At 51.2% G+C, this 12,620-nt stretch overlaps 1 protein-coding gene across 1 annotated transcript in view; it reads right to left on the bottom strand.

Moving 5' to 3' along the window:
* Nucleotides 1–9,807, bottom strand: part of ZSWIM5 (zinc finger SWIM-type containing 5) — a 100,400-nt gene extending 90,593 nt beyond the window's left edge. The window contains exon 1 of the mRNA XM_034063870.1: nucleotides 9,111–9,807. Coding sequence (XP_033919761.1) covers nucleotides 9,111–9,792 — 682 coding nt within the window. The 5' untranslated portion in view covers nucleotides 9,793–9,807. The remainder of the gene's footprint in view (nucleotides 1–9,110) is intronic.
* Nucleotides 9,808–12,620: the final 2,813 nt, after the last annotated feature.

Genomic DNA, 12,620 nt, shown 5'->3' with positions numbered 1-12,620 from the left:
TCTCTGAAACCAAAGTCCATTGAACAGCTTCACAGCCTATCAACCATGCGAAAGCAGCTCCTTAGCAGCACTGCTGACTCCACCACTTTCTTTAAAAATGGCTTAACCTATTTCTTGTAAGATAAAAGGTCATATATAGTTCTATTTTACACACCCATAATAGCCAAAGCCACACCAAGCGAGGACAATCAGGAGAAAATAATAATGGGGGGGGGGGGGAATTTCCTCCCCCTTCACAGACAGATGCTCGACACTTGCTGGGTGTTTTTCAAAGCACGCTGGTAGCAAGTGGCTGCAGCACCACCAAAATGCTTCAACATCCTTAGAACAGAATAAAAACCCCAGGGCCTCTGCAGGTCGCCAGTGCAGGATGGAGGAGGCCACCCGGGTGGAGGTGCTGCAGCTCACCACAAACGGCATGGGATGCTTCCTTCGCAGGGATATAAAGCCGTAAGGATGCAGGCAGGAGCAGCCAGGCTGCTGGCTCACTTGGTCCTTGGGCCAAACAGGCAGGAGCAGGCAGTGGCATGCAGGAGGGGAGAAGCACTACTCATACACACACACGCACACTCCCCAGCCCCTCTCTAAACACTGGGGTATTATTTCTCCTTTTAATCACAAGAAACAGATCTGTGCATGCCATCAGCGGGCTGTGTGGATGGAGGCAGCTGCTCAGACTTCAATGGGACACACACACACACAGAGGGGGGGGAAAAAAGCTCCAGAAATCCAAATCCTGCAATTTCTTCCCTTTTTATTTCCAGTTTATACGGAGCACCGCAGGGAAAATGCTACCAGACAGCTTCAGAGCATTTGATACAGCAACGACCCAGCTTTGGGAGAAGAACGAAGGCAAAGCAAAATAAAAGATGACAGCCAAAAGCACTTTTAATATAGTTTCAGTACTTTCAAGAGAAAGCTTCTGTACACAGAGCAGCCAACGAACTGTTACCAAAATAAACACAACTGGCTTTAAAAAAAGCTAAAAAACCTCTTTCTGATGATAAAGAAAATCAAAAGAGATGAGAACCAGCGAGTGAGGCAGAAAATACATTTATTTGTCATCTTCCAGACACACTGCTTTTAATTTGGCATCCAAAGCCATTGCAGTTCATTAATGCAAATTATATTTATCTCGGGAACCCATTTGTTGCTCTGCCACCCCTTTGACAGGGCACTCATCTTCATCAAGGCAGCTGAGCAGTCAGGGCACAGCACGTGGCACCGCCGGAGCTCCCTGCCTTTAACAACCACATAACACCAACAGCGAGTAATGGCTATTATCGGCATCCCGAGCAGTCACCCATAAGCCAACATCGGCTGAAGGATGGAGGCCAAGGGTACTGGACAGCATCCGGAGCGGAGGCACAGCCTGTCCTGACCTTGGCAAGGTCTCAGACACCAAGTCTCCAGCATTCCCATTGGGAATCCCACTCTGCCAGCAGCTGCGGGGCACAGGCATCGTCTCCAGGTGCAAGGACAGCAGCCAGGCAGATACCACACCACATCCTGCTGAGCGAACCTCAATAATGATTAGCAGCCCTCAGTCAAACAAGCTGGGTGGTATAGGTGCAGGCAGCTCATTACAGGTCCCCAGCAATGAGGGAGGCACCCAAGGGGGACACAGACCCCCTCCTCCCATTTCAACCCTGCGGTGACAGCATTAGGACATTGGTAAGATGACAAGCTGGACAAATGTATCCACATGCAACCTTTCCAAGCTGGCACCCCAGCACATCTGCTTCCTGTGCGCATTCATGGCTTTGTTTTTAATGTGAGAGGTAAGATTGCATCCAGTTCGGAAAGCCTCACTACAAGAGAGACACTGAGTTGCTGGAGCAGGTCCAGAGAAGAGCAGTGAAGGAGGTTTAAGGGAGACCTTACTACAGCTATCTGAAAGGAGGATGGAGAGAGGAGGTGGCTGGTCTCTTCTCCCAAGCAAGAAGTGATAGGACAAGAGGTAATGGCTTCCATCTGTGCCAGGGGAGATTGAGACCCAGTGGTCAGGCATTGGAACAGGCTGCTCAAGGCACTGGTGGAATCACCATCCCTGGAAGTGTTCAGAAAACCATGTTGATGAGGCCCTCAGTGACATGGTTTAGTGGTGGGCTTGGCAGTGCTGGGGTAATGGTTAGACTTGATGATCTTAAAGGTCTTCTCCTAAATGATTCTATAGAGGAAAAAAAAAAGTGCACCCAGAAAGCAAAATGTGACACAGAAAAAGCCCAGGATTTTATTAATTTGTGCATTACTGTAAATGCACCATTTTACAAGGCCTAACCCCAATCCTGCACAAAGTCCTAAGCTGTAAGCTTGAGACAAAAAAGCAAATGCTCTTAAAACGCAGCACTAGAAAATCCATTTGGAGAGCAGCGCGGTGGTGTCATGCACAGGTGAATCCTCAGCATTTAATAAAACGCTCCCTGCACCAAGTGGAATCTATTCATATTTAAACATCAGGATAAAAAAAAAATCCATTAAAAATCTCAATTTTCACTCCTGTGACATTTCATTGTGAATCCATGAAGATGCTTTCCCACACACATCCCCCAAGAAGTGTTTTGCAGAACCTGTGTCTCTCTGTGAGATGTTACTGGGCCCTTTCCCAAGTCTTGTTGCAAAGGCACAAGTCAGGGCTCAAGTCTGTACACCAAACCCTCTCTTATGGACACCAGGAGAAAAACGAAATGGGGCTCAGTCCTGCTCTTCCAAGCATGGAGGAGAGCATCTTCAAGACTTCGCCAGCTCTGCAGGCAGTCGAGGAGAGCTCAGCACCACTACCCCACACCCTGGCTCCATCCAGAAGGTAGACTTGTCTTACAGCACTTATTAATGCAGCCAAGGTTTGGTGTCCTTTGAGTTCTTATTTTCCTCGGAAATTTGATCAGTTTCTATTGATGCTAGAGAAGGCCAAAACTAAGTAGAGGCAGGAACAAGTTATCAGAGGAGCCGCTTTCCTCCCCAGACAACCAGGAGTATGACAGCCCCATGACATAACCTCCCCAAGACATTATCAAATGTAAGGTAGGACAGACTGTAAGTTCATTTTAATACCCTCAAGGTAACTATTCCACATCTGTAGCTACTTGCAGAATAAAATCACCAACATCAGCCACAGATGGGGAGCTCCACAGAGAAACACAGGTTCAACCATCACCTGCCTCCTGCTGAGCAAAGCAGCAGAGGAACCCGGCATCCACCTTCCCAGTACCCCAACAAAGCTCATCCACCACACCATCCCAAGAAACCAGCACTGCTAAGAGACAGGGGAGCAAGGGAAGGCTCCTTCCCCCACTGCTCAGCTGCCTTGAGAAACTGTAGAGATGCTGCTCCTCCCGAAATCCCCACAAGGGCTACTACAGTGATGGAGAAACTCACATTGCCACTGAACACAGAGCTGCCCATGCTGCCTAAATACAAAACCCCTAAAAACTGAATGAGAGCACAAGGTTGACCACACTATTCATATGGGCTAACCCCAGATGGGAGAAGATCTCCTGCTGGGAAAGGGTGTAAGACATAACCCCAAAAACACCGAAGACTTGTCACCTCCCCATGGACCAAGTCTTCCTCTAGGGCTAGGCTCACATATGCGCCAAGGAAACACATCAGCCCACAAACTCTTCCTCCCACCCTAAAGCTAAAGGTTTTTTTTCTTTTTGTAATATATATGTATCCAAGGAAAATGAAAAGCTGACACACCACAAGAGATGATTCACAGCTGAGTGTGACTTTACAGAGCTATTGCATAGACAAGCTCATTTAAGTTTTCCAAAAGTCCTATCTGAGGTTAGAGGGACTAATCATAAAACATCGAACATCAAAGCGAGCGTCAAGTAACAGCAAAGCACATTCCCTCGCACAAAGCTTCAGAAACAAAGCACGCAGGCACATGTGGTTTATGTTACTGCAGTTTTAGCACAGTTACATGTTTCCTAAAAGATTCCCTCTACATGTGGGCAAAATTAGAATCTGCTGTTAACGACACATGAGCTGGAAGTGCAGAAAAGCACCTTCTTACCTGGGTTAAGCTTTATCAAGCACAGGTAAGCAGAGAATGAACTCCTACTGCCTGCTCAAGCCAGAAACCAGGACTTGTCACACTAAAAACCACTTCCAGCCTATTTACTCTTAAAGCCGAAACTTAAAGATTTCATTTCTTGTGCTTTATTTCCCAGCTTTCCAGCCTCTTTAAGCTAAGTTTTACTTGGAGTAATTACCCAGCTCATTAAAAAAGATGTCCCAGCTTCAGAGGGTCTGTTTAGACTCTTAAAAAAGACTCAAAAGCCAATAAACAGATCCCCTTTAAAAAGAAGGGGGGTAAAATTCCAGGTGTCAAAGCCCTGTTAGCTCACCCTGCACTACCAGCAAGAAACTCTGGTGGTTTCCACCACCTCCAATTGCAGGTTCTGTAATACAGCCCCAAGAACATGCTCAAAAACTGTCTCACCTATGAGGGAACAGTAATAAACAGATCATAAGTTTTAATGCCTGATAATCCTCTGTTTTAATTATGTTAAGGCAAGAAAAAAAAGAGGCGTAAAGAGTTTAATGCATATTTAAAGTGTTCAGTTTCCATCATGATAAGGGTAATGAACCTCTGCCAGGCCCTTTTATGTGGTTTGAAGTATTTTAATATATATGGTAGGGTAAAGTGCTCTGCCCATAAAGAAAAATGAAGTTAAAATTAATTAGCAAATTGGAGACATGTTGTACAACAACCACCCCACCCAAAAACTGAGAGCATACAGAACTAACTCCCTTAGCAGCACCCTGCCACAGGATACCAGGTTTCAACATGAAATAAGTACATTTCGTGAGCCATAGTATTCCTTTCAAACCTGCCCTTGCTGGATACAGCCTTAAACCTAGACCCAGGAAGAGAATGATCTTTACACAAAACAAAAGCAACCACAACCGGCCCTTAGAGCCCCATCAAAGTGTTTTCCCCAAAATAAACAGCTCTATAAAGCAGCACACCACATAGACTTTTAAAACCAACTGGATACAAATTTAGACTCTGCCCCATACCACAGCACAAGGGAGGGAAACCAAATACCTAAAAGTAAGCATTTTTAGAAAAAACTAAAATAAAATCTAAATGAAACTAAAAGGAGGGGAGCCAAAAGTAGTTTCAACCATGTTAAGAGCATAAGAACCCATCGGTATTTTTACCCCTGAAGCTGCATTTCAACAGGCATCATTACAAATATACACCACCAACAGAAGCTGAAAACTATACTGCTGCAAAGAGCTTCCAAATCAAAACTCTTGCACTTAAAATGCATTTGTGGGTATTATTTACAGGTAGCAGGCCTAGCTTAACCTCTGCCCGGGCAGAAGGCTGTTGAAGCAGGGTCAGAAAATCCCTTGTGCCTGGATGTCCAACTGGGAAAGCTGGACATCCATGGCTGACCTGCACAGCATCAGATAAAATACTCAGAATTAACGGCTGGTCTGAAAAACACAGGCTCCCTCCAAGTGTTTACAAAGCCTGTGCATTCTAAAGCCCTGGTTCATTGTTGCTCTAACAGCAAAAGTAAATTCTGCCTATGTACTTATGGCTGGACTGCATACCTCCCCATTGGGGCACAAAGGCTTATCTGCAGGGAAGGAGCACACACACCATGGAGGTTCCTAAGAGGCCGGTTACAACGCAAAGAACAACACAAAGCTCGATGCTTCCTCTTATGAGTAATCACAGAAAGCAATGGAAAAGGAGAATTCCTACCTAAAACTGCCACGGACACTCGCCCACCCATTGGCAGCCGCGACAACTTGAGGCCAAACCACATTATGCCCTATTATACCATACCAGGGAGCGCAGGCGAGAAACATGAATTTGTTCTGCCAGATCACAGCCTACTGTCAAAACCCACCAAAGGCCTTTTCTCTCTCCCAAAACCCAAGAGATAATAGTGTAAAAACTTTTGTTCATAAATATTTATGCGAGTGAACTTGTTAAAAATTAACCGCTGTCGTTAAAGGTTTTGTATCCTTTAGGATTCCCGGCATGCAGTGCAGTCGCATGCTTTATATTAAGCCTGGCATTTCTGCATTCCTTTCCTGCATGCTTTTGTCATTTGTCTAAAAATTAAAAGGGAAAAAAAACCCACACACCACACACACACAAAGACGGGATCTGTACACATAATAATAAAGCAGTTTTTAAGAAGACAAAGATGCCTGTGTTCAACATCCAAGATCTTTCTTTGAGCAAGGGGAAAAAAAAAGTCCATTTAATGACTCCAGTGAGATCAGGGTTTAAGCCTCGTTTAAGTTTTACTAAGCATGAAGGAATTATTGGTTGATAATGCGGCATATATGTTTTTCCTCAGACCTGCCAGCTTTGTGAGCACGAGGGAGCTGAAGCCCGAAGCAGTTTATCCCCATGGGTACAACCCTCACCCCTCCACACCATCCTCCCATCTCCAGAAGGTCATTCCTCTTGGATCTTGGCTTTCAATTTCTCAAAGAGATTTTTCCAACCACAGAGAGCAGGAATTTCACATCTGTACTATCCTTCTGGGTTTTTTTCTTTCACAGGTCTGAGTCAGAAACACAACTGTACAAACATCTGATCTTTATTAACAGCAAATCTCAACTGTGCAAGCCTCAGGTCGTGACGCCGGGAGCTGGCGGTGTCCATTAAAGGGATCCTTAGAGAGGAACAGTAGTTTTGATTTAGCGCCGGCGAGCATCAAGCAAGCCAGGGTTGGGGTTTTATTTTTTTCCAAGACATAATGGTTCCCATATAAGCCAACAACCAAGTTCCTATCTTAACTGCAAACACACACACGCAGCCACAAAAGTGTTTGTGTCTCCAGTGGCTGGAGCTCTTCCACCTCACCTTCCAGCAGCATCCGCAGGATGGATGTGGAAAGTTGGCGGAGGACATCTCAGCTATGCCTCCGTCCGCCCCGGATAAACACTCAGCCCTTCCCAGCCTTTTGTTTGATGTAAACCTTCCTGCTCCAGCCCAGGGCTGCTCCAGGGACAAAACCTGAGGTGTGTGACCCCGCATCACCCACCCGCTGCCATCCAAAGATGACCGACACTACAGCCAAGACTCGAACCCCCCTCCTCCAAAAGCAAGCTCCCCCAGCCAGCATCCCGCATGCCCCTCTTGGGCTGTAAAAACCAGGGATAAATCACCCAGCGACTTCGCAGGGAGCGCTTCCAGAACATGCTGCTTCATCTAAAAAGATGATGGTTCGGAGGACAATGGGAGCAAGCTCCGATTTCAAAGCTGAGGAGATGGTTTAGATTTGTCAGGGGATATGAAACACCAGAATCAGGACCATCCTCGCCATCCTCTGGCTCGCCCAAAGCAGCAGTGGGGAAATGCAAGGAAACGAGGCACGCATGATGCTGGATGCAGCGCTGGATGTCACTTTGGGATGGGAATACTCTGCGTGCCCTGCACGCACCTGACCCCAGCGCTCACCCAGATCCTTCACAGCATCGGCTAAAGCCTCGTCAGAGCCATGTTTCAAAGGTAAAGAAATATAAAAACTCATTAAAACAGGAAAATTCCTTTGTATAGAACCAGCCCTGGGTTTAGGCAACCACTGCCTCCATCTCCCACGCCGGCTGCTCGCTGCACCCACGCCTCGGTGGGCAGGTCAATAAAGCATCGCCCACAGCAAGCTATTATTTTCCCTCCCCTCCTAATTTTAAAGTTCCTGAAGAGCTACTCCTCTCCTTCTAAAAAAGAATTATTTGGTTTCAAGTTTAAAGTATTTTAAACAGAACAATTAATCATCTTAACACAGCCCTCAGAAAATATTAATTCAGCCAAAAAAGGGTATAATCATATCCTCGGAGAAAAACCTTTTGTGCTACAGGAATTTTCCCTGCATATCCTCAGAGGTGGGAGGAGAATTCTTCTGCTGTCTCCTATTTTCACATCTCAAATGGAAAATGTTTTGATAAAGCTCTTCTGGATGTAAACTGTACCAAATGGGATTCCGATTTTTTCTAAAGCAAGGGGTTTTTTGTCCCCAAAAGGAAGAAGGGCTCTTTAAATAAACACAGCCCAACTCACCATTCCTTACAACAAAAACCACCCTCCCTTCACTCATTCACGCCATACCCTGGCACAAGATGAATTTACATTTCACATTTGCAAAACAAATTCTAGCCTAATGTCATTTTAATGGAAAGGCGCATTTCAATCACTTCCAATAACAACCGGGAGTGGATTATTATACATAAAACACCACAATTTGCTTCTCTTTAAATATATACGGATATAAGGCGGATTTCGGATGGGGACTAGGAGGATGAGGGAAGAGGAAGAACATTTCCTCTCCAACAATCCCCCTCCGCCAGTGCACACAAAAGCCACCTGCCCATGGAGAGAACACGATGCCATTATTCCCATCACCATTCCCACGGCCCCTTCGCCACCAAAGGAGAGTGAAGAACACGCACAGCCGTCCCCGAGCACCGCCAGTGGTACCCACCAGTCCACCCAACTCATCACCCCAACTGTCCCCTTCCTTCTCCAGCAGCCAGTCCCTTTGAACGTGTCCGGGCAGAGGGCTGGGAAAGGGAAAGCAGGGAACAGATGCCCCCCTAGAGATTTTCCAAGGGGAAAAAAAAAAGCCGTGATTGAGAAGACAAAGACAAACGCTCAGAGCTGTAGGGGAGATGCGTTATGTTGATAACTCCATCTCCCGGTGGAAGCGCCGGGACCCCAGTGGGAGCATCGGGCCGGGTGCTCCAGGGTGCGGGGGGCACCGGAGCGGGGCTTCCACACAAATCCCCGACGGGCTCTTGGGGAGAAAGGGGGGCGGGGGGGGGCGTGTCTTTATTTCCCACTCGGGCTGAATGGACGGCGGCCGCGCTGCGGGCAGCCACCGGTGACACCCGGGTACACGCACCCCATCGGGAGAGGATGAGGAGGGGGGGCTCCCCCCCGCCCTCCCACCCGCCAGCCGTCATCTTCCCAGCGGATCACCAGGCGGTCCCTGCCCCCGGGGCAGGATTTTCCTGTCAAACCACAACCGCGCCAGACAAAAGGCTGAAGCGCTTGGAGGGGAAGGGGGGGGGAGTGGAGAGGCGGACACAGGAGCCTCCCGGGGCCCCGTCCCGAAGGCACTCACCGACTTGCAGCACGTTGTCCACCGCGCCGGTCTCCAGCAGGCGGATGCCGCGGCGGAAGGGCAGCCCCTCGCCCTGCGGCGCGGCGGCGGGGGCAGCGGCGGGCGGCGGCGGACCGGCGGCGGGGCTCTCTTCACCGGCCGCGGCGGGGGCAGCGGCGGCAGAGGGTCCCCCTGCGGCGGCGCTGGCGGGGGATGCTGCGGTGGCGGCGGCGCGGCCGGGCTGGAAGCTGGAGTACATACAGATCTGCCGCTCGCTGCGGGGGAAGCTCCAGTAGACGATGCGGCGCTGGACGGGCTCGGGGATGCGCTGGAAGCGGCCCTCCACCCGCTCGAAGGCCCAGCTCCCCGCCACCCGTTTGGCCGCCGCGTCCAGCAGCGACTCTGGCTGCAGCAGGCTGCCCGCCTCACCGCCGCCGCCGCCCCCCGGCCCCGACGCCGCTGCCGCCGGCCCCACCGCCCCCGCCGTGCCCGCCGCCGCCGCGGGGCAGCAGCCGGCCAGAACCGGAGGGGCCCCGCTGGCCCCCGCGCCCGGCCCCGCACCGGCCCCTGCGGCCCCGGGACGGGGGTGAACGGCCCCGGTGCCCCCCGCCGGGCAGGCCCGGGAGCACAAGCGCTTGGGGCCCGGGGCGCCGGCGGGCAGCGGCGGGCGGAGCAGCTCCTCTCCCTCTCCTCCCTCCGCCATGGCTGCGACCGACTGAGCCGGGCGAGGGGAGGAGAGACGGGGAGGAGGAGGGGGAGAGGGCGGGGACCGGAGGTGGAGACTGCAGGGGGTGGTCCCGACGGCCCGGAGCCGGCCCCGCTGGGGCGGGACGCCCCAGAGCCCCCTGCCCGCCCCTCACCCGCCGGAACCCCGGTCCGACCGCACCTGTCGGGGGCAGGAGGGCAAAGGGCAGCCCCGGGGGACCGGCCCGGTGCCCTCCTGGCTGTGTCTGATTCGAGAGGGGGGAAACAAGGAGGTCGCTGTGCCCCCGGTGCTCGGAGGGCGGGGAGCGGGAAAGCCCCGTGCCCGTAGGTGCTGGGTGAACGGGGTGTCAAGGCCAGCCGAGCTTGTGATGAGTGAGGGGGCTCGGAGGGGCTGGATGTGCCCCCCTCCACCGGAGGTGTCCGACGGGAACTGGGGCCCGCTCTCGCTGCAAGCCCTGCGGTAGCCGGTCTGACCCGAGGCCCAGCCTGACCCAAAAATCACCTACGGAGTTACACCGGGTAGCAGAGCAGACGGCAGAGCCCTGCCCTTCAGTAGGCACCAGGGTTTGCTTTTTCGTTTGGAGCCCTGCAGCAGGGGCTCATCCCACACACCGCTGCAGCATCCTTGGGTGCAGAGACAATACCGGCTCCTGTGGCACACTCGTCCCTTGGGAGCTGCCTCCCAAGGCAGCGCTGACCTCCCGGGAGCTCTGCTGTGCTCTTGGGTGAGGTTACATTAAAGCAAGGTCTTTCAGCACATCTTGCCTGACTTGGCAGCCCAAAGCCCAGGGAGCTGACCCAGGGGCTGGGCGCTTTGCTGCTGTGCCCAGCAGGACAGCATCCCAGGATTTTCCACAGAAATACATTCCCATTCTTTTGCCCGGCCCAATTTTCAGTGACAAACCTCTGAGGAAGAGCAGACCTCCCAGATCTCAGAGTTTCGTTTTCTTGCTGTTATTCTGGCTGCTTTGTGAACCAACTCCTTTCTATCTGCAGTTCAGTCACATCTAGACCATTACTGGTTACTCCCTTGTTGCAGCGATCTCCTATTTACTCTTACTGACAGAGCAAAAGTACATTTCCTGGAATAACAGGGAGATGCAATTAGGGAACAGGAAATAATTATGCACCTTTGCTATGCCACAAGGCACCTCCAAGCCCAAGGTCTCCCTAACAGGACCCGGAGGGAAGGAATCAGATCCCAGGCAGGCAGTGAGAGCAGGCAGAGCTACTGCAACGAGAGATCTCCATTTTAGAGAATAAACCACATGCTAATCGATGAAGGTCAGGAAGAGGTTTTCCTTGAAGGCTGAGGTGTTCCTCACTGCTGCGGCTGCTCTTGTTCAAGATAATCAGTGCTAACCAGCAGCAGGGCCTGGCCTCAGGCAGCAGCTACACGCAGATTTGTTTATGTTTCCCCTAGGAATCACATCCCTATTTCTTTAACCCCGAAGGGCATTTTGCTTTCTGTAAGGGATTGTTGCGACAGGAAGCATTTGCCAGCACAGCACTTTGCCCCTCACCATCACCTCTGCTGCCCTGGTGATGGGACCTGGGGGATGAGAAGGGCTTAATCCACCTCTGCCCCTCCCTGGCTGCACAGGGGGACTTCAAGGGGCCAACCCAAAGCACTCTCCTGCCCCAAAGTAATGTTTATCTTCCCAGCAGAGACCAGTCCTACAGGATCTTGAGCTCTCTCCCGATGATGGAGGCTGAGGGCTCCAGTGTTCCAGCAGCCTGACTGCCTGGGAGTGTGCTGGCACCCACATCTCCCCCCAGCTGCTGGGTCTGCTCAGGCAGGGGGGAGCCTGCATGAGAGCTGGGAAACAGCACCCCAGCTTGCATGGTCCCTCTGTCACCAGTGTCTGCAGAGCTCACCTAGTGACAACCTTGAGTGTCCTTACTTATGTCATCCCCAGACGATGCCAATAAAGAGGATTTTAGACTTCAGCCCAAGCAGGGATGTTATTCATTCCCAATGAGCTGACTTTTCACTGCATAAAACATATAATCCAGACTCAAATCAAAGCAAGGTCAGTGCAGTGGCTGGCCAGGCTGTCTCTGGGGGGTTAGCATGTTATTTCAAAGACAAATCAATCTCTTTTTCCTCTCCCTCTTCATCAGAACATTTGTTGCTCCCCATTCCTGCTCGTGCTTTTCATTACCTGAATTTCACAAGTGGGGGGGGGGGGGGGGGGGGGGGAAGCTCTCCTCCTCCCAGAGAGCACTGACAGACCTCTTCTCCCTGGGGAAGGATGCAAAATGTCAGCCTCCTGCCCAGCCCCTGATGCTGCTCATTCAGAGCCTGGAACCAGGTACATCAATAATTCACTGCACGCCTTCCTGCGCCCGGCCATTTGCTGAGCCTCTACGACTGGCAGCAGCCCTGGTTCCCTCCTGCCTTCAAGGCTGTTTGGTCAGGGTCTGCCCGTGCTGTGAGCCACCAGCTCCAGCTCTTCTGGCCTGAGTGCTGGCATTATTCAGCGCTGAATTTTCACGCTGGCCCCAGAAAGCATTTCGGTTTGAGTCCTTGCCTGGATAATTTACTGACCGAAGGGAGCTCCCATGGCTCTATGCTGCAGTTAGGCAGCACTGCAGTGCAATATCGTGGGAAATTCCTTGGGTACCAGCTCGGTCAGAAGCCCAGCTTGAAGTTGCAGGTGCTGTGGGACCATAAATGTACTCTCCTCTCGCCACAAACTAGATTGAAGAGCCTTAAAAAAGGGAGAGGAAAAGAGCGCTGCTGAGATGCCCCCTGCGGGTTTCCCGTTACCTGTGCTTTGTTTTGTGGCAGACAAGGTAAGCGCTGGTAGGTGCCACATCTCA

The sequence above is a fragment of the Melopsittacus undulatus genome, chromosome 6 (genome assembly GCF_012275295.1).
Source record: "Melopsittacus undulatus isolate bMelUnd1 chromosome 6, bMelUnd1.mat.Z, whole genome shotgun sequence".
In the NCBI taxonomy this organism is placed as follows: domain Eukaryota; kingdom Metazoa; phylum Chordata; class Aves; order Psittaciformes; family Psittaculidae; genus Melopsittacus; species Melopsittacus undulatus.
The sequence above is the reverse complement of the archived record's forward strand: the minus strand, read 5'-3'. Positions and strand labels throughout refer to the sequence as shown.